The sequence below is a fragment of the Mauremys reevesii genome, linkage group 20 (assembly GCF_016161935.1).
Source record: "Mauremys reevesii isolate NIE-2019 linkage group 20, ASM1616193v1, whole genome shotgun sequence".
NCBI classification, from domain to species: domain Eukaryota; kingdom Metazoa; phylum Chordata; order Testudines; family Geoemydidae; genus Mauremys; species Mauremys reevesii.
The window spans coordinates 6,130,485-6,151,730 of NC_052642.1; the positions used below are offsets into that span (position 1 = coordinate 6,130,485).

Below are 21,246 nucleotides of genomic sequence, written 5' to 3' on the forward strand. Positions count from 1 at the left end.
AAGCACGGGAATTGCACGTGCCAATCAGGCGTGCAGTCATTTGCATGTACATTTTGTGTGTGCAGTAAGAGCTTTCCAAAGGAGGCACCGACCCCCACGGGGGGACCATCTAGTTTCCAGTGGCCAAGCAACGGAGCTCCCACTCCTTCCCTCGGGACCCTCCAGTGCCGCTTAACACCTCCCAGGCTGGGATGCTTTCTCTAATGTTTAGCCTAAATCTTTCTTTCCTTCCTGTGATCCCATCGCCTCTAGCAATGCACACAGCCCCACTCACACCCTGAGCAGATTTCGCTCCCTCCCAGCTGTTTCCAGCCATCACATGTTTGCTGAAAGTCGTGTGCCCACTTAATCAACCCACGCAGCTTTCGCGCTTTTAATCTTCCCTCGGCAGTCAGTCCTCCCAGCCCTTTGATGGCTTCCCATACTGCTGCTCTCCGTGGGCTCCCTCCTTCTGGTGGTTAGGTGCCGGGGGGGCGGGGGCGGGAAAGCCCGAGCTTTGAGAGGAAAAATAAATGAACATTTCAATGCTGCCAGCCCAGTGCGAAAGCCAGGCCTCTGGCTTCCTGCAGAATCTTTCTGCCAAGGCAGGTGCTGCCAGGCCGATGCACACATCCACCACAAGGGGTCGCCGCACAGCCCCCTCGTAAGGACACATCTAGACACGTCAGCGTTGTCAGTGGGCGTAGAAACCTGGGTCTAGCGGAACAAGCTGCCGGCCCCCAAGGAACCCGGTTGGCCCCAAGCACAAGCCCTAAGCTAAAGGCGCACGCGGCAGGCTGGGAGAGCCACTAGAGAGGGACCTGGGCCGAGCCCTCCAGACCCGATCCAAAGCCCACGGTGGTGCGAGAATCTTCCCGGCGGTTTCAAAGAGCTTTGGCTCAGGCCCTGCGCAAGTGCATCACACGGACAAGCTACACCACCCACCGGTGGGAGCACGACGAGCCCGGGTGTTCCCAGGCAGCACGGCTGGGGCATGGCCGCAGATGAGCTCAGAAACCAAGCCTGGTGTCTCTCCTCCTGCGGCCAGGTCTGCTAAGGTGAGCGTCCAACACCGGCCGGGGGAAGCACGGCGCGGTGCATTGTGCGCACACCCGTTACTCCTCTCCTAAGCAACGATCACCTGGAGGCTCGCTGCCGAGATTCTGTAATCACCTCCCCCTGCCACATTGCCTCAAGCCTGGGATCTTCAGCGGCACAGCGCTAACCTCTGTTGTTTGAGCTACAGGCACAGCTCTGCTAGTGGGTAGCAGTAGTAGGTTGTTATCCTAGCGGGGAGCAGCAGTAGGCCGAAGTTTTAACAGGTGTTAGCTGTTACGATACATTCTAGGCTGCCCCGTAGGGCTGACATCCTCCCACACATGCTGAGATATAAACAGCTGCGTCTACACTAGGGTTTTAACATGTGCTAGTTGCTATGTCACCTAAAACAGGTTTGAAAACACCTTTATCCTTAACAAAGACAGGGCCAGATATACACACTTCTTCCCCACTGACACACACGCACACACTCGGGGGGGGCACCCCCCACCGCTCTGCGCAGGGGGGGCCTCGCGGTTACTGCTCCCCGCCCTGAGCCTCTCCCCTCCCCCGCAGGCTGAAGAGGAGGATGAGCAGCTCCGCCTCGCCGCCACCTAAGAAGAAAAAGAAAAAGAAATCGGGTCATCGCCGGAGCCGGTGAGTCACCTGCCCGCCCCGCCCTGCTCCTCTGCGCCCTGCCACTGGGAGGGGGATACCTGCCTGACCCCCTCCCCAGCCGGTTCCCTCGGGACCCCTCCCCTTCCCCTGGCTAGAGCGGGGCAGCTAGTCCTGTGGGGCTGGGCCAAAGGGGCGCAGGGCTCTCCCCGCAGCCGACAGCTGCCCCTGCAGTGCCAGAGCCAGGGACTCCTGTGCCTTCCCTATACGGCTGCAGCGCCTCCCGCAATGCTCCCCCTCGCCCCAGCCTGAGGTTCCCTTCTTTGCCCTCATCCCTCATGCCCTGGGCTGGCTCTCAGGGACTCCCGGGGGGAGGGCAGCCCTGGGGTGCTGGCATTCTCCCTGCAGTGTGCCCTTGGCTTGCTCCCTGGGACCCGATATTCCCCAGCACCTGCCAGACACCTTCTCTTCCCCCATCGATGCAGCAGCCTGCCCCTCCTCCAGCCTCCTGCCGTCCCCCCAGCTCCCTGCCCTGACTCGTCCCCCATCTCGTGCCCAAGCAGCAGGCTCAGGCCCGTCCCGCTGGGGGCCCACAATGACCTGCCATAGTTCAGCCCTGGCTGGCGCACTGAGCGGCTCACGCTGCAGCCTCAGCAGGACACTGACCAGCCAGACTGTGGGGAGGGGAGACTCGGAGAGATGCGCCCCCTGGAGCTGGTATTTAATGGGCTCCCTTATCCCTGCTTTACAGATGGGGAAACTGAGGCACAAAGTGTGTGTGTGGGGGGGGGAAATGCCTTGTCTAAGGTCACTTAGGGTACGTCTACTCTGCAGTGGAAGGTGTCTGCCCCATCTGGTGACCTACCCAAGCTAGCGTTGATCCAGCCAGCTCCAGTAACAATAGCAGTGAAGCCAGTGCCGCCACTCGAAGAAGTACCCAGGGTTACTGCTCTGGCTTCACTGCTAGACCAAAGCAAGCTCAGGGAAACCTACCCGGGCAGCCCTCAGACCTCCCACTGCAGTGTAGCCCCACCCACAGGGAGTCCGTGCCTATAAAACCCGGGAGTCCGGAGCCCCAGCCCAGCGTTTAGCCGCGCCGCCTCCCTTGGAAATGACGCATGACCAGAGCTGGGTCCATGGACTGGGGGTGGTTTTATGGCTTCATTGCAAGTTTCTTTGGAGTGTTTTCCGCCCAGACAGGAAGCTGTTGGTGCAAAAAGCTCACTCGCTTGCTGTCTGTCCCAAGCTGGTGTGCTGACCCCAAGCCCCATATGCATTGGTGGCGCCACTGCTGTCTGGCAGGCTCCCAGCCCCTCATAGAAATCCCAGCATTCCCAGGGCAGATGGAGGCAATATTGTCTGTCCCCCTAGAGTCTCTGGGATGGATCCCCCCCCACCCTCGATCCTAGGGCTAAATTGACTCCTCGCGTAAAGTAGAGGGACCACCGGGCTGCTCTAGCTTATGCTTGCTGAATCTGTCTGCTACGGTCCTACCTCCCTCTGGCCACCATGTCATGCCCCTGAGCTGCCCTGGTTTGGAGAGCCGAGGTGCTGGGGGGCTTCTCAGCAGCTGTGGGTCCCCTTTTGCACAGCTGTTGGCAAGGATCTGGCCCCCAAAGGGTGAGCGTATTAGAGAGGAGGGGGAGTGTGGCAGAGGGGGTGTCTCCGAACTCTAGCCGCGCTGGGTGCCGTCCCCTCTCGTTTTGCCCCATGCAGCTGTCCAGGCAGCTCAGGCAGGCGTTAGAATGGGGCTCAGTCCCCTGCATGGGGGTTCTGCTGGCCGAGCCCGCCTGGCGCACGGCCACAGCCCTGCGTGGGGCAGCCAGGGAGGAGAAAGCGTCTGTCCCCATAGCTTGTGCAGAGACGCCGTGGCCCATTCCATGGGCGCCCCCACCCCCAGCTGGGATGTGCAGACCTGTCCCGCTCAGCCCCAGCCCCCTGCTTGGGCCCGGTCCTGCTGGGGGACATGCTGAGCCCAGATAGGAGCCCGCTCCGCCATTGCTGGACTCCCAAACAGAGAGCCCAGCTTGTGTCTAGAAGGTCCTGATCAGGCCATGCCACGTCCCTCGCCCCGTTACCTGGGGGCACCTCGGCACGGGGGGGGGGGGGTCTCTGAGCTGGGGATGTGCCGCCCCATGCCCTGTCCCCGCAGTTCCTCACGTTCATCGCCCGGCACAGCCACCTCCCCCTGCCTTGGCACTGCAGAGCTGAGCCAGCACCTTTAACGAGCCTGGCCTGGCTGGTGATTAATCAGGGACCGACTGCCTCCCTGGCAGGCTAGGACGAGCCGCGCTTAACGAGGGAAGAGGAGTCGGACACAGGGCCGTTCGCTCTCTCCCCACAGGAGTGTGGACCCCCCCGCCCCACCCTGTGGGACCCGCTCCCTTCCTGTGCCCCAGCCAACCCCAACTCCTGCCTATCCTTGTTCCTCTCCATCCACCCTCTCCCTCTGTTTGTTCGGCTCCCCCCTCCCCATCCCCTGGGACTCCCTGCACCCCGACACCACCCCCTGGGTCTCCCCTCCCCTTCCAGCGACAGGGCGATTCGGAGGGAGTCTGCCCCATTCATTTTCCCCGCTTGGCAAGCTTTAACGTGAGAGGGAAGGGCCCAGAAATGGATATGGCATCACCACTTTCAGAGTCAAGGTGACTCCCTGAATATGCAGCGTTAGGATCATCGGAGCCTGTCAGAAGCCAGCACCGAGCTTTGGGGTCAATGGGAATTAGTCACCCAGCTCCCAGGCATGTTAACAGGACCCCCACGGCTAGCTACATTGCCCCGAGTCGTAAATTCCACCCGCCCCACCCGGAGTCAGCGTGTGACCCTGTTAGGTGGGAGCGTGGTTCAGCTCAGGGGCGGGCCAGGGGTCCCAGCGGCCACGGGGCGGCAGAGCATTTCCCTGCCCTGCCAGGCTTGGCCAAGTGCCCGGTGCTGGATTGCTGGAGTCAGACAGGGCGAGGGGAGGCTGCCTGTAATCCCAGGTGGGGAACCAGCTGCTGTGGATCCAGAGACACTCACCGAGGCGGAGAGAGAGGCAGGATTGTTGATAGCGAGGTGCTGTGACGGAGACATGCGCGCGCACACACACATACACAAAACACTCACAGAGATACAGACACACACACACACACACACACACACACACACAAAACACTCACAGAGATACAGACACACACACACACACACACACACAAAACACTCACAGAGATACAGACACACACACACAGATACAGACACACACCTCACTGAGACCGCTATGCACAGACACACACGGTGAGATACAACACCGACATAGCACAGATCCAGAGACATGCAGAGAAGGAAAGACACTGTTATGGAGACACACACACACAGATGAAGATAACAGCTAGAAACATGCACAGCTCCTGGCATGCGCACACACACACCCGCCAGAGGGAAGGACACACACACATCCACACATGCACACACACACACCTTACAGTAAGGCTCAAATGAGGATGACCAACATACATCCCATTTTGGCCAGGACAGTCCCCTTTTTAAGCCCTGTCCCGGACGTCCTGACTTTTTTTGGCAAAACTGGGCATTTCTCCCTGTTGCCCTTGCCAGCTGCAAGTTGCTCTGATCAGTTGGCAAGAGTGCCAGCTGATGGGGCACAGAGGAATGTTTGGGGAGGCCAGTGGCGACACGAGGCGCCGGGTGGCGGGGCTCCGGCAGTCAGCCCGGGGCGACGTGGGTCTTGGGGAGTCAGGGAGTCGTGGAGCTCAGGTGGACAAACCCAGGCCCGGGCATCATGGTGCTCGGGCAGTTAGCCCAGGGCGGTGTGGGGCGTGGGTGGTCGGCCCCAGTCCTGGGTGCCATGGGGCTTGGGTGAGCAGCAATGCCGGGTGGCTTGGGACAGCCCCGTGGGAGACGGGGGGTCGTGTGTGTCCTCAGGCAAGCGGTGATGTCAGACAGGCAGCTCAGCCCAGCCCCGTGCGGGGTCCCGATTTTACTTTGGTAAATATGGCCACCCTGTCCCAAATGCAAACTGAGAACAGGAGATAACAGCGGAGGGGTAATTCCCTTCGCCCCCGATTGCCAAGCACGTTCAAGGACCCTTTGTCGCTGTGGCCGCTTCCATCCCCTCCTTGCCCGGCTCTCTCTGCCGCTGGGAGCTCTGGCTCCTCTGACGGGAGTCTGTGTTTCTAAATGTCTTCTTGTTTTGTCCTGGAACGCAACCAGCCCCGTAATGTTTCCCCTCTGCACGGCCACGTCCTAACGAGGCAATTACTGTGCGTGCATGAGATAATCATGGCATGGAATTATGTCATTAGGAGATGTGCCATCACCCAGCCGAACGAACTCCAGGGCACATGCTGGGAGCAGGCCCGGCCCAGCGTGGGGAGACTGATGCTCAGCATCAGGGGGTGGTAACTGAGCAGGATTCGGGCCCCGAGCCCCACAGAAAGGGCTACGTGGAACAGCTTGGTCTCCATTAGGGGCCCAGCTCCTGAATAGGTCCTGGGTTCTGGCCCTCTGCCCACTGGAAAGACGCTGCTGCCACTAACGTGATTTATCTGTTTCCTCCCCCAATGTCAGCAAAAAGAGGAAACCCGGATCAGAGCGCAGGTGAGTGATGTGGGAGCCTGCTCCCCCTCCCCCTCCTCGCGGGCGCCCCTGAAATGTAAGGGAGGGCAGGAGGCAGCAGGCTGGCCATTCTTTCCAGCCCAGGCCTCTTCCCTCACTCTAGGTAAGTCCATATTCCCAGAGCTGCAGGCCATGGGCCAAACCCTCGGCTCCCTCCCCAGCTGCTGCTCGGGCCGTGTCCATGTCGACCCCCCGCTGAAGCCAGGCTGCCTCCCTGACCCAGCGAGGTGGGTATCTACGGGCGTGTCTCCACCAGGTGGGACTGCAGCACATGGAGACAGACCGGAGCTAGCTTGGATCTAGCTGTGAATCTGCAGCCGGCCCTGCCCGCCCAGGACCCCCGCTACATAGCGGAGTGGCCACGCGATCAAAGCTAGCTAGGGAGTGTCTACATGTGCTGCGGTCGCAGCCCGGGACTGCAGTGCTGCGATACCCTCAGGGGTCAGTGAAGTGCTTTCATTTAACCATCGTGTCCACAACATGGTGGGTTCAGAGTCAGATCCTCAGCTGGGGCTGGCTGCGGGGAAGCCTGCAGGGTGGCACTGATTGGCACCAGCTGGCGCCCACAAGCTGACTCTGGAACCAGGATTTTCAGATGGGTGATTTCCGGGTGACTTCAGTGGAGGCGCCAGCGCCGAGGGCTTTGGCAAATCTGATTCCAGCTGGGTGTATTGAGGTTCTGTAGCCTGGAAGCTCTTTGGGGCAGGGGCTCTCAGTTCAGTCTGTGTTTGTCCAGCGCCTACAATTAGCATAACTCGTAATACTAATTAGGAATCTTTGGCCCATGGGCTTTGTGACCTGTTTCCTGTGAGATCCTGCAGGGACCACAAGGTGGCGCTGAGATGCAACCAAAGTGTTTTTAGAGGTGGCTGAAAGGTTTAAAAAAACCATTTCAATCACATTTTTAAACAAAATTTCAATCAAAACACCCCCCAGGAAAATCCTTTCCCCCGTTTTTCAGACCCTCTTTAATGCTCTCGACTATTTTTGCTGGCTGAGACTTTCCGAGCCGCCCGGTGGATTTGAACACCCTGTTATAATTCGGTGTTGCTCGGTTATAATTGAATACCCTGTTATACTTCGGTGTCCAAATCCCTTTGGCTGCTTGGAGGGATCTCAGCTAGGGTGACCAGACAGCAAATGTGAAAAATTGGGACGGAGGGTGGGGGGGGTAATAGGAGCCTATATAAGAAAAAGACCCAAAAATCGGGACTGTCCCTATAAAATAGGGACATCTGGTCACCCTAATCTCAGCCCTTCTCTCTGAAACCTCCCTGCGTTGGGCTGGGTGTGCGCTGGCTCATGGGGACACGACGCTGGCTGTTCGGCAGGGGTCGGGCCCATGCCGGGTATCCGGCAGGAGGGGGCTGTGTTCTCAGACACTGGTCCTAGCGAAATCTGCGGCCCTGAGGAGGCCTCGTCCCTGGGCAGGGAAGTTCCACCCCACCCACCATTCAAAGGCTCCCGTGTTTGCTTTCCAGCTGCGACAGCTCCTCGCCGCTCCGGAAGGAGAAGAAAAAGAAGAATGGGAAGAAACACAGACGAGACAGGTACTGGGCTGGGGGAGCTGCGATCCTTCCCCTCGCGGCTCCATCCTTCTCCACCCTCCTTCCCCGGCTCGCTCCCTCCTGGGCTGGGCCAGGCCATGCAGCAGGAAGGGTTAATCCGCCCGTGGCTTGGGGGGAAGGGCCAAAGCTCCCCTGGGTGTAATTGGATTGACTCAAAACAGCTTCCGGCAGCTGCGGGTGTTGCACTGCGGATCTCCGGGGCCGTGAATAATGCAGGGCAGGCAGCCGATCCTGCTTACAAAGCAGCCGCCTGGGCTAAGGCCCTTAAACCTGAACTCAGCGCTCCCCCTCCCCCCAGGCTAGGAGGGCAGCGGGATGTTATAAATGACCCGTGCAAAGCAATTAGGACATCGCTGGCTGGGGAATCCGATGCAGCGGGCAGAGGCTCCAGGCAGCACCTGCGCCTGCAGCAAGCCCTGGGCTGGGGGAGTTTGGAAGGGCCAGGGGCCACCCGGCTGCAAATGGCCTCTTGGCAGGAGGCGGGTGGCGTCCCGCGTCCTGAAGGAGAGGCAGGACTGGGCTGTAACCACTGCGGCGGGTCGTCGGCAGTGGGGATCCACCCTGGGACCTCTGGATCCCGAAGCAGGAGCCTCCTGCCTGAGCTAAAAGAGCCCCCTCTGTCAGCCACGGCCATAGCGGGCCCGTCAACCTGTCTCCATGGCCCGGCCACACTGTCTCCCTGGCTCTCCGCTCGCGCTGCCTGGCCTCTCCCCGCCAGACGCCGCCGTGGCAGAAGGAGCGGCTGGCTGCACGGCCAGGGAGCGGGTGACACCGAGTCCCTCCTATTCTGCCAGTGAAATCCCAGCCTCGCTGAGCCTGTGTCTCCCCTTGAACCTGGGCTTCACACTGGACCTGGTTTCACCAGGGGGTGGCGCTCCCTGGGCTCGGCCCTGGTGGACAGATTGCACCGGGTGCTAATCCCAAGGGACAGCCAAGGCGTGGCATCGGTAGGGTCCAGCTGGAGAGCCCCCTGCCCTCCTCAGATCAGTCACGTAGGGTCACCCCCACCCCAGAGACCACACAGGGCAGGGTCGCTTTCCTTTCGATTACACACCCGCCCTTCTGGTTCCTGTGTCCCTCTGCGACTAGCATCCCGAGAGCGAAAGCACAACCTGGGTGACATCAGGGATGGCTCAGCCAATCCTTCTCCGGCCTGCCGGGCAGCTGACTGGTTCCTTTGCACGCTGTCATCTTACTGGGTTAAAGGATTCCAAAGTTTGAATCCATGATCATTAATAAATCTTTGATCCCCCCCACCCCCTGCTTTTTGGGCTAACACGCCCCAGGGAGGTGTGATCCTGCCAGCACCTCACTCATCCCAGCTGGACCAGAACCAGAGAAGGTGGCCAGACACTGTTAGAGGAGCTGGCTTAGGCCTTCTAGCATGCAGGTGCTGCTGTGATATGCAGCCGTACTTGGTATTACTACAGTACGTGGCTATTCTTGAGTGTTCGGCCATCGGCAGCCGTTCGCTGGTGTTACTGGGGGACGTTACACTCGGGAGTTGCGGTAGCAAGTAGACGGATTTGAGCTGCGAGCCCATCAGCTCTCGTGAAGTGACCGGGGCAGGGCTGGCTCAGGCCTGGAATATAACCCTCCAGGAAAGTCACAGCTGGTGTAGGTGGCACAATATCTCTGAATCAGCCTGGAGCCGCTGGCCTGGCATGGTGCCGGGGGCGCTGCGCTGGTGAAGGTGGCTTCTTTGATCCCCGATGTAAAATCAAGGTCCTGGCCAGCTGTCGTTAGTGGAGATCCCATGTTTTGCATGAGTCGGGGTGTTCGCCCTGGGGTCCTGCCTCAGTCCCGGGGCAGGTCATTCTATTCTGAACTAAATCCCAGCCCCGTTTCAAATGGACACAGGAGTCTTCTGCCTCCCCTGTTCCAAGCTGCTGTGTCATGGGCTGTTTAAACCGCTGCTGCCTGCCACCCAGATTGAGCAGCAGGTGGTTTGCGGGTGAAATGATTTCACCGGAGAGCTGGCTGAAAAACATGGAGATACATTTGTCTGCGGTAGATACCTAGGTGGGCATATCTGGGGCTGGGGGGCTGGCTAGGCAGGCGTGTATGGGGACAGTGGCTAGAGGGTTTGTAGGGGGGAACATAGATGCACCATTGTCCCTCTGCCCAGAGCCCCCTGGCTACCAGTTTCCCCTCCCTCGGGGCGTCACAGCTGTGAGCTGCCCCCTCAGAGCGCATCTCAACCCCTCTGCTTTGTTTCTCTCGTCCCTGTCGTCCCTCAGGTCTGAGTCCGGATCCCGGAAGAAGAGAAGACGCAGGTGAGAGCGAACGGTGCAAGAGCCTGACCCTCTAGCTTGGCCCATCCCACCCCACCCGCTGGTGCCCCCACGGCACCCTCTCCTCCCTCTGGCCTCTGCCGTCCCCTGCCCCGAGGGAAATTCGCTCCCTTCCAGGGACCGTTCAGGGGTGGCCTGGGTCGGGTGCCCCGGGCTGTTTGTGTCCACACCAAGTGGGTGCGGGAGCAGGGCCAGGCGCGTTTGCACCCCAGAGGCACATGCCGCCAGCAGGATTCCCCCTGAGAGCCAGGAGCAAAGGGGGTTCGGGGCGGAGCTGCCTGACGGTAACGCCCCATCTTCACTTCACCGCCAGCACCGACCTCCCCTGCTCCATCAGAGGCCACCGGTAAGACGCTTCCAGGTTGGTACCGTGCGTACCGGCTGGGCCCCAGGGACGCTGCCTTCCGGCCTGGCAGCTCCCAACAGATCCCAGCCTCCTGTGCATTCGGCAAGGCCGGGCCGCTGCGAATGGGCTACAGCTGCTCCTCAGCGTGCAGACGTAACAGACTCTCGCCACTGGAACAGGCCCTGGGAGCCACCAGGCCGCTTGTCTAGCCCTCCAGATAGCCGGCTCCATGCTTCAGAGAAGGCAAAGAAATCCACTGCCCTGCCTCTGATGTGCCTCCCTGACCCCTGTGCTAATTAGAGAGACAAGGTCGGGGAGGGGGTATTTTTGATTGGTCCAGCTTCTGTTGGGGAGAGAGACGAGCTTTCCAACTTACACAGCCGGGGGGATCCAGATCCAGGATTCCTCCCCCTGCAACTCCCCTGATCCAGGATCCCTCCCCCTGCTCCCCAGCAGCACCCCCAGATCCAGGATCCCTCCCCCTGTCCCCCAGCAGCACCCCCAGATCCAGGATCCCTCTCCCTGCCCCCCAGCAGCACCCCCAGATCCAGGATCCTCCCCTGCCCCCAGCACCCCCAGATCCAGGATCCCTCCCCTGCCCCCAGCAGCATCCCCAGATCCAGGATCCCTCCCCTGCCCCCGCCCCCAGCAGCACCCCCAGATCCAGGATCCCTCTCCCTGCCCCCCAGCAGCACCCCCAGATCCAGGATCCCTCCCCCTGCCCCCCAGCAGCACCCCCAGATCCAGGATCCCTCCCCCTGCCCCCCAGCAGCATCCCCAGATCCAGGATCCCTCTCCCTGCCTCGCAGCAGCATGAGAATCCGTTCTTTATTTCAGGTTGCCGGTCTAACTCCAAGCACATCGCTCTGCTCCAGCAAGGAGGACGAGGCTTTGCCCTCTGCCTTGTGTTTTGAAACAAGGCTCAAGTGGGGACGGAAAAGCCAGGCCCCCTATTGGCCGTTTCACTGGGATTCAATGGGTCCAGGCCTGGGGCAGGGCTAGGCTGGCGCCGGAGTGTGATTTCCAGCCCAAGGAGACCCACCCGGTAACAGCCGTGTGGGTGCGGTGGAGCCAGGGGCCAACCCCGGGGCACGGTCCGGTCCGAGATGCTGGGGCCGTGCTCAGGGCGGATAGTTCCTCCCGCTGCCTGCACGGCTATTTTCAGCCTGCTGTTTCCATCAGAGCTGGCGCGGGTTCCTTCTGAGCTGGCAACGACACCTCCAGCTCCAATGGAGACATCCTGGCTGGGGCGGGGGGTTAGGCACCTTGCCTTGCCGCACCCATGGCCTGGCCTTGTGTCGCTTCGCTGCTGCCCTCTCCTGGTGGAGATATACACCTGGGCGAAAAAAGGGCTCAGCCCTGGAGACAGCTGGAGAGGGGGATAAAGTGGGCAGGGGTGGAGCCACGGGCAACTCCTGTCCGGTGACCGGAGCCCGTGAGAACAGCCTCCGGCTTTGGGGTGTGTGGCAGTCTTAGAGTCATCGATACCAAGGCCAGCCGGGATCCTCGCGGTCTGATCTGCGTTGTACAGCCCGGGGCAGCTCCCCCGTGATTCTGCATCCAGCCCAATGCCTCCTGCTCGAGCGGGAGCATCTCTTGGAGAAAGACACCCCGTCTTGATGTAAAGCCCGCGGGTGATGGAGAATCCCCGTGACACGGAGCCAAGCTCTCAGAACGTGGGGCCCAGTGTTCGGCAAACCCTGGGCTGCTCGCTGGCGTCGCATCGAAACCGGTGCCAGACTCCCGCTGTGCTGAAGGAGATTTGCTTTGAATTTGGAGCGAGGGCAGGGGGAGGGCGTCTGAACTCAAAATTCAAAGTGGGGGGTGGGGGGTTTGGAAACCAATGCAGATCACCCAAGGCTGGAGATGACCAGGGATGGGCCGAGGTAAACATGCACCCAGCAGTTCAGTGGGGTCTCAGCTCACCGTAGCAGTGATGGGACCAATTCCCCGCTGACGTAAATGGGTGAAATGCCATTGGAGCCGCCCCCACTGACACCAGCAGAGAATTTGCCCCAGCGTGGGGCGTGTGCTGCCTTGTCGGTCTCAGCCCACGTGCTACGATGGGGATGGGCGTGACAGAGGGCCTGAGAGCCCCTTTTCCATTGTGTTGCTCCCGGTGCACGCCCCCCGTGTGCACCCACGCTGAGCGCCGCACATGGGGCTGGCCGGTTGGATGGCAGCTTGGAAGACAACCCCTCCCCACCCACACGTCCCTCTCGGGGCTGGGCCGCGCGCTGCCTCTGTGTTTTCAGTTCTCTGCTGTTCCGTAGGTCCCGGAGCCCCAAGAACAAAAGGAAAGAGAAAACCAAAGAGCGAAAGAGGTGAGGTTTCAGGTGCAAGCCCGGGGGAGGTTCCAGGTGGGAGCAGGGCCTTGATTTCTGGCCAGGTCCTTCACCCGCCTCCTCTCCCTTTTCTCTCTCTCTTGCAGATCCCCCAGCAACTCCCCAGCCCGCAGGTGCCACAGGCACAGCAGCTGCAGCTCTCACAGCGCTTCGCTCTCATCCGATTACAGCCACTCCAAATCGCCCGGCAGGTAAGCTTGGTCCCCCGAGGAATGCTGGCCTGTCCTGGACCTCGGGCAGGTGGGAGGTGGGGGAAAACTTGAGACGGCTCTGGGGTGGCGGGCTGGGAAGGGCTGGGTGAGCAGAGTGCAGGGGAGGCTGTCAGAGGTGCGCGTGAGCTTCGATTTAAAGGCAGGCTCCTCCATTTAGACCTGCCTCTCCCTTCCCCTTGAGTTATGGGGCAAGAAGAGGGGGGCTGGTTCTGACCTCCCAGCACCACCAGCCTGGCGCTCCTGGGGGCTCTTTCCGAAAGCGCCAGCGCCTGGAGTCAGGGGGCGTTTCCAGCCATGGCAGGTCTGGAGAAAAGCTTAGAAATGTGACCCCTGAAGGCTCCAAAACCAGACAAGAAATAAAGAGCCCCAAATGGTTGGGGTTTTTTTTAAAACAAATCTGATTTTTACACCAGTCTCGTGATTTGGGGAGGCCTGACTCACGCTTTTGGAGCAGTCTGTGTAGCGGTATCTGTGTGCGCGTAACAGGGTGGCCTGCCCCTTTAAGGGCCAGGTGGCTTTGGACCAGCCAGCCCTGCCTGCGCCATAATTAGCTGCCTCTCAGCTGGAGGGGGCGGGACTAATGGGGTCATGTGACAGCCCGGTAAACACCTGGGCTTTAAAAGGGCAGAGGGCTCAGTTTGGGGAGCAACCACAGGGAGCATGTGGGCTGCTGTGGCAGGTCCTGAAGCTGGGTCTGGAAGGGCTCCAGAGAAGCAGCCGGGAGTCAGGGCTCTGTCCCAGAGCAGAGGGACTGGAAGGGAGCCCGGAGGGCTGGAGCTGAGCCCGCAGGGTGGGCTGCAGAGAGGCCCAGTGGGTGGCAGAACCTTGTTTGTTTGGCCTTTTGTTACCCTGGGAGGGGTTAAAATTTAGTGAGTCACTTGGCCAGAGGACTCAGCGAGGACACCACCTCCAGCCTGTGTGGGAAGGCCCATGTTGGAGGGGGAAACTGAGGCAGGAGACACCTGCAGCACCATGCATGGCCAGCAGGGAGCACTGTGGGGGCAGCCCCACCAGTGACTGTGTATGTGTATGATGCCGGTCAGGGAGATGCTTGCCTTCAGAAAGTACTGGAGCTATGCCAGCCTGCCTCTCCCCCAGCCCATAGCTGCCCCCTTGCCTCTCCTAGGAGCCCACCCGCAGTCATCTGCCCTCTGCTTTCTCCCGCAGACTAACCCCCAAGCACAGAGAGGATGGACACAAGCCCAGCAGCCTCCGCTCGAGCCGCAGCCCGTCCTCCTCTCGCACCTGGCACAGCCGCTCGGCCACGCCGCACCAGAACGGGCACAAGGGCAGCGCCCAGAACGGCCGGCACAGCCACGGCACCCCGGGCGAAAAACAGCAGGATGTACGTATGCTCTTCTGTTACCACCTTTCGCCCCCTCCCTGCCCTGCCTTCCTCCTCCCCTCCCAATCATCTACCCTCCTACTTTGCTCAGCGCTTGCAAAGCCAGAGCTGGCAAACTCACCCGTGCGAGCCCGGCGCCTGTGTCTGCCAGACAGGCCATGCCATGCACTGACGCACACACCCCGCCCCCTCCATCACCATTGTCATGCACCTAGGGCCCAGGCCTGGGCAGCCCGATGCACTGCTAGGGGACTGGACATGTGTGGCTGGAGGGGCGTGTGGCGTGGGTGGGAGCAGGAAGCACTTTTCTGAGGTTTATTTCACGGTTCGCTTCAAGATTTCCCAATAAACACCGCCGAGGGGAGCAGATAGTGGGGCTTTTCCTCACTGACCCTTCCCAAGGGCACTGAGGAGGGGCAGGGAGCATTCAGTGCCATCTTCCGCCCTGCATGGCGCTTCCCGGTGGACCCGATTCAATAACCGAGGGGTAGCAGCATCTCTGATGAAAGTTGGTCACCACCCTCCCGACGATGCATCTGGCTTAGCCAGAATGGCGGAAGCCTCTTAAGAAGGAGCCCAGCGTCAGTAGAGTCAGGGAGCTCACTGTGGTGGGAGCCTTCGACTCACATCCACCGGTATCCTCTAACTCCACTCTCAGATCCGTCCCCACGGCTACACCCTGCCGCCCTTACTCCATGGAAGTCAATGGAGCGAGCAAGGCCTGCAGCTAAGTGTCACCATGGCCTGTAGGTCTGGCTAGCTAACCTCAGTCCTTCTTCTGGAGCGGGGGCTGGAGAGATGTTGGCTATTCCCCTTGCGTCTGGAGGCTTCATGCCCACTTTGGCTACAGCCGCCTTCCTCGTGCAAAGCTTTGGGCCTTTCCCGAGAGCCATGGGGCCCTGGTGCTTGGTAGGAAGCCTTGGCTTCTCTCTGTGTAGAGCTCAACCTCTGGGAGCCTGAAAAAGTCAAGTGGGGGAAAACCTGGTAGAAGTTTCAGAGCTTCTCCTGGTATCCTGCTGAGACCATGCGAGATGGTGAGACCCCCAGGAGCCTAAGCCAGGCCTTGCTTGCTCACAACTGGACCTGGCTCCAGGTGGAGAACCTTGGCTGGGGTTCAGAGCTGTCCCCAAACCGGACGAGTTTCAGGTGGTTTGGGGGTTTCACGACGAAAGTTGCCCACAGACCTCAAACCTGCCATGACTCCCATGGGACTGTGCTCATGCTCCGATGGATGGGAGACAGAGTGCTCAGCACCATGCAGGATGGAGCCCAAAACTCCTCCTGAGCAGAATTCTTATTGAGGCCTCAGGCCAATGTATGATGGTGATGGGTCAAGTCATTACGGTACTTGGCGCTATTGGTGCAGAATGCTGGACTGTGCCTTTGTACGAGCCAATGGCCCGTTCCTAATGTGCTTCCAGGAGAAGCAGCCGTACTAGGGTTTGCCACTGTTGCCAGAGCATCTGGGCACCTCACAAACTTTGAACGCATCCCTCAGAGCGGGTTGGAAAACAGAATTTCCTTCCCAGAGGAGATTCCAGATTTTCACATTTTTTCTAATCCAAATTGGAGCAAAATGTCAATTTCTCATAAGAAGGAAATTCTGAAAAATGTCAAGTTGGAAACCTTTAAATGTTCTCTTCTGGTAATGCGGAAACATTAGATAGTTAATGAGCTATAATGGCATAAAGCTTGTGTATATATAAAACGTTATATATTACCATTAATGTTAAGTATATGCAATAATTAATATAATATACAAGTCTAAACAAAACAAAATGAGAGTCAAAATGAAACACTTTGTACCTTCTCCAAAGAAAATGAAAAAGTCCAAACTATTTGTTTAGACATTTTAATGACGTTTTTGACAGAAATCCAGATGTTCCTGCAAAACACTTTGATTTCAGTGAAACTGCAGATTCTGACAGACCTGTTCTGTTGAAAATTTCCCACCAGCTCTGGCGTTTGTCCCCCGTGAGGCTGGGATAATAGTGCCAGTTATGATGAAGCATTGCCGTGATTCCCATTTCACAGATGGGAACTGAGACTAGGTGACTTGACCAAGGTCACAGAGAGAACCTGTGGCAGTGCAGGGAATTGAACCTAGCTACTGCCCTAACTATTAGGCCATCCTTCCTTTGCCACCCTCCAGTACATCTGCTCCACAGTTGAAATCGGGACCAGTCCACCACCATAGTGGTAGACCCCAGGGGCAGGCTCAGCAGAGTCCCTCTGGCATTTTGGCGGTGACCAGCTTGCAGTACACAGCAGCTGGACTTGACTGAGCCAAATGTATCTGTGCCAGAGCCAGGGACAGGGTGGAATGCTTGATGGAGACTCCCAGAGTTGCTGGAAGGAAGAGTAAATGGTGGGGTTTTTAGAAAGTGGGCTTAGTGAAGTGAGGACTCCTGGGTTCTGACCTATCTCTGCTACTGATTTGCTGAGTGGTCTTGGGCACGACACTTAACCTTTCCGTGCCTCAGTTTTCCCCATCTGTAAAATGGGGGTGATGACTGACACTTGGCTGGAGGCTTCGTTATCTAGGGCCAGATTCAGATTTCACTCCCCCTGCTTTAAAGCCCGAGGAAGTCCCCTGACGTTAGTGGAGTCGCTCCAGATTTCCATCAGTCTCTCTGAGGTCAGAATCCAGCCTTTAATGTTTGCAAAGTGCTTTGAGATCTTGGGATGAAAAGTGATGTAGGAGTTGAGGATAGTTATCACTGATCCTTCTTCATTAGCCACCTGTTCTCTGGGGTTCAGTCCTTGGGGCCCTTTGAGCTGCCTTGGGTCAGGAGCCACAGAGGCCAGTTCACACGGAAACGGGTCTTCTTGACTCAGTCAGGCCAACACAGAACTTAGCTATGATGCAAGAACACCCTTAGGACAGCCTGGCCAGTGTGTGGCTTGCACGCAGCCAGGAGATGCCTGCACTGCACCAGCCCCCAGCAGTGTGTCCCTAGCGCTTGCTGGCACGCACTGGGCCTGTCAAAGTCTGCCTGGTTACATCCCTTCCCCCCACTCCCTGAGCCCAGGCAGCTTCCTCCTGTGTGCTGGGGGCATCGGCCATCAAAGCGCTGGGCACTAGGTGGGGGACGCTCTCCCGGTGCCCAGAACTCGGGATACCTCTTGGCAGCGGACAGATGAGAGAACCAACAGAGGGATTTTGCCAGACTTTCCCAGCAATTGCTACACCTGGCCAGCAGGGGCTGCTGTGGTATCAGCGGTGTTTCATCCGTGCCCGGCCTGCAGAGAGGAGAAGGGGGAGGCAACCTGACCTGAATGCAGAGGGGTGGGGAGCAGGGGGTGGGAGCGGGGCAGAAGAGCGACATAGGGAACAGGCTGGGGCTGCAGGATTGGAAGGGCTCAGGCTGAGATAATTGCGGGGGGGGTTAGAAGCACAGAATGGGGAGCCTGCCCCTACAGCCCCCCAATACTCCTGCCTCTCCCCACCTCACCTGCCTCTCTGCTTCCCAAAGAAGTGTCCCTCCCCCGTAGTCAGCCCCAACGCCTTCCAGCTGTTGGCTTCTCCAGGCTGACCAGGGCTGTGCCCATCCACCCTGCAGCTGTGGGATGCAGGGCCGGGCTGCTGCCTCTCCTCACCCATCCCACTACGGGGGTGTCCCAAGAGGGAAATCAGTGACTGGGTCACGTCACAGAGGAGGTTGCACAAACCCTGGCAGCTCTGCAAAGGGAGAGGCGAGTGCAGGACCTTGCGCCATTCAGGTAGCAGGAATTTCTCCACACGGATCCCTTCACAAGCCTGGGCCCCTACCCGCTTTGTTGGGCAGCAAATGTCTCGCACTGCCTGGTTTCTATCCGGTGCATCATTCATTAGCGCTTGGCAAATAGGCTGTCTGGACAGCGTCCATCCCACAGCACGGTCACCAGCCAGCTGCCTTGGGCACATGCTCTGCTCTAGCGTCCTTGTCCGCCTGAGTCGGGGCGTGGTGTTTGATTCCTGACTTTAAATAGGAACCTGACCAATAGCCAGTTAGTGAGCAAAGCACTTCTCGATACAAAGGTTTGGACAAATGCTTGTTTGTGAGGATTCTGGGAATCCCACAGCAGCCGTCTAGATACTTGAGCAATGAATGAGCTGACGTAAATTCCAGCAAACGGAGCCCAGCACTTTTATTTGCAAAAGTATTTGCCCATGAAGAGGGATTTTGCTCTTCCACCAGCTCTGCCCTCCATGCGCCTGTCCTGAATTGCCAGCTCTCACAATTTTACTGCAGGTCTCGTGCTATTTGGAGTTTTTCTTAAAACCCCACCTCCTGGAGTCATGTGATTGTGAGCATCTCCTTTGGTTTTTTTCTAGCCCCCCTGGTTGTGGAAAAATGCTTGAAAATGCGAAACCTAAAGGCTCAGATAAGAGACAAATAAAAATAATAATAAATCCCTAGCTCTTGTATAGCACTTTTCATCTTTAGATCTCAAAGCACTTCACAAGGGTGAGCAGGGTCATTATTCCCATTTTACAGATGGGGAAACTGAGGGCCGGGTAAGGGAAGTGACTTGGCCATGGTCACTGAGCGGCAGAGTCAGGAGTTGAACTGGATTCTCATGCCCTATGCACTAGGAAACACTGCCTTCCTTCAGAAAGAGCACCACATTTAAAAAAAAAAACTCTCGTGACTTTTTAAGCCAATCTCATGATTTTAGGTAGATCTGACTCTTGGGTTTTGAGTATTTTAGTTGGCAGTATTGCCTATCAGCGAGGAACACCCCCGCCCCCTTACAGAAACTGCCCCTCCACCCTCAGCAGAAGGCTCTAATGGAAGGAGCTGATTGGAAATTTTCCACTTGAACGACTTTTGACGGAAAATGTAGTTTGCGCAAAATCAAAATTTTCTGAAAGAAAATTTCCATTTTTCCATTAGGAAAATGGAAACAAACTGTTTCATTCTGGGTTAGTTCGCCCAAAGATTCTGGTTTGTTGAATGGATCCGAAATGTTTCATTTTCAGTCCGTTCAGCATTAAACTACAGCATTGCCTCATGGGACTTGTAGTTCAGGGTATCTGAAGAGCCCATTCCCTCCTGTGGGTCAGGCACCCTGACTAGACTGCGTCTTCCATGATGTAACATAGTTTCTCCTCTTACTGAATGGTGTGCTGCATCATGGGAAATGTAGTCTGGCCATTGAACCTGGCCCATAGAGGAGACTGGGCATGTCACCGCCAAACTCCAGCTCCCATGGGGCAAGGTGGCACACTGGGGAAATGCCGCTTAATGGTGAACTGACTCACAACGAAACCTTCTGGGTCATTTCAACGAACGGAAAGGAAACATCTCAGTTTGGGTAGTTCGTAGCCAAGAAAATCCAAAGACAGAGTTTTTAGGCAAGACAACAGATTAAATTTATTAGCAGAGTTTGAGTTGTAAGCACTTCTCTTCGGATGCATCCCAATGAAGAAGAGCTCAAAGCTCACGAAGCTAAATAATAAATTTGTTAGTCTTTAAGGTGCCACAAGTACTCCTGTTTTTTTTATCTCAGTTTGGGAACATCAGAATGTTTCACTTCCATCAAAACTGCCGAAACAGAAGCATTTGCCGTTTCCAAATCGGCACTTTTCAGAACATTTCAGTCCAGGAAAAATTTCAATATTTTTCAGCGTTTTTATCCCAATTTAGGACAAAAACAACTGCTGAAGTGTCGGAATTCCCCGTGGGACAGAAATCCCCATTCCCACTCCGCTCTTTGCTTTAGGACACGTTTCCCCAGGGATTTCTGGCCGAGAGGGCTTCTCCCCGGGAGCCGCCCTGCGCCAGGGAGAAGTGTTCTGCCTTTGAACGCTGACCTGTGCTTTCAAGCTTTGCACCAGAGACCTCCTCTTTTGCCTCCTGTATCAGGATGCTGCGTGATCAGAAATCTCTCGAAGTCAGCGGGTGCCTCTGGCTGGACTTGGTTGGGCTTTGGGACAGAGTGCAAAGAGCTGGGGTTGATTTCCTGTTCATTCTGTAATGATCAGGATGTGATGAGAGAGGCTTTGGAGATCTTCTTGCACGGGGGCGGCGGGGGAAGGGTGTATCGTGGCCTTAAGCAAATGCAATCCTATGGCTCTAGTATATTTCGACAATCAAATTTTGCATTTTCATATTCCCCTTCCTTTCCTTCCCTCACCCCAATCCCCACTGCCTTTGAGGCTAATTCCACCAATTATATTGCCCAACCCAGAGATTTAGTCCAATCCATGTAGCGGCTCTTTGATTTCCTCTATATTGTGGTGGGGGGGTTTAATATGGTTTATTTTTATGATGATTCTACTTCTCATCCCACAAGCACCCCCACCTCCCTTCACAAACCCATGGCGATTTATCGATTGTCCTTGGTCTTTGTGAACCCTTCCCTGAAATCCCAACCCCCCCCCCCCCCCCGGATCAAAGGTCCCATGTGGATTTAGCAAGCCGCTGAGCGTGTCATTTGGATAACGATGCGGAGATGACCAAAAAGAGCCCACCATCTCTGTGTCCCTTCGTGGCTGCCCCATCACATCAGAGTCACGGCTGAATAAACACGAGTTCCTTTTGTTAACAAGCGCTGGCGGGGCTTTTCTCCGACAACTCTCTCTCTCTCTGTCTCTCTCTCTCTTTTTTGGTTCGTTTTCTTTTTAATCCCATCTGTGTTTTTCTTTAGCCTCCCGTTTGACAACGGTAATATACAATTCCATTTCTTGCTCAGCAGAAGCAGGGCTGGGGTGGGGGGGAGGGCGACTGAACGTGCTTTTTCCTTGTTTAGTTTTCCTTTTTTAAAAAAATCATTGATTTATTTTCCCTTCGTGACGTACAGAAATGCAAACTCTCTATTTCTCTGTTTCTTTTCCTGTCGTCGTTGTGTCGTCTTAGAATTTTTTTGCTTTGCTGCGTGTTAATGTGGAGAAGGGAAAAAAAAAG

The 21,246-nt window shown here is 57.3% G+C and overlaps 1 protein-coding gene across 3 annotated transcripts in view; it reads left to right on the plus strand.

Moving 5' to 3' along the window:
* Positions 1-21,246, plus strand: part of SRRM3 (serine/arginine repetitive matrix 3) — a 78,467-nt gene that overhangs the window by 40,427 nt on the left and 16,794 nt on the right. For all 3 annotated transcript variants that reach the window (XM_039507347.1, XM_039507348.1, XM_039507349.1), the window contains exons 4-10: positions 1,594-1,674; positions 6,196-6,225; positions 7,725-7,793; positions 10,052-10,087; positions 12,725-12,775; positions 12,883-12,987; positions 14,176-14,353. In XM_039507347.1, the coding sequence (XP_039363281.1) occupies positions 1,594-1,674; positions 6,196-6,225; positions 7,725-7,793; positions 10,052-10,087; positions 12,725-12,775; positions 12,883-12,987; positions 14,176-14,353 (550 nt within the window). The remainder of the gene's footprint in view (positions 1-1,593; positions 1,675-6,195; positions 6,226-7,724; positions 7,794-10,051; positions 10,088-12,724; positions 12,776-12,882; positions 12,988-14,175; positions 14,354-21,246) is intronic.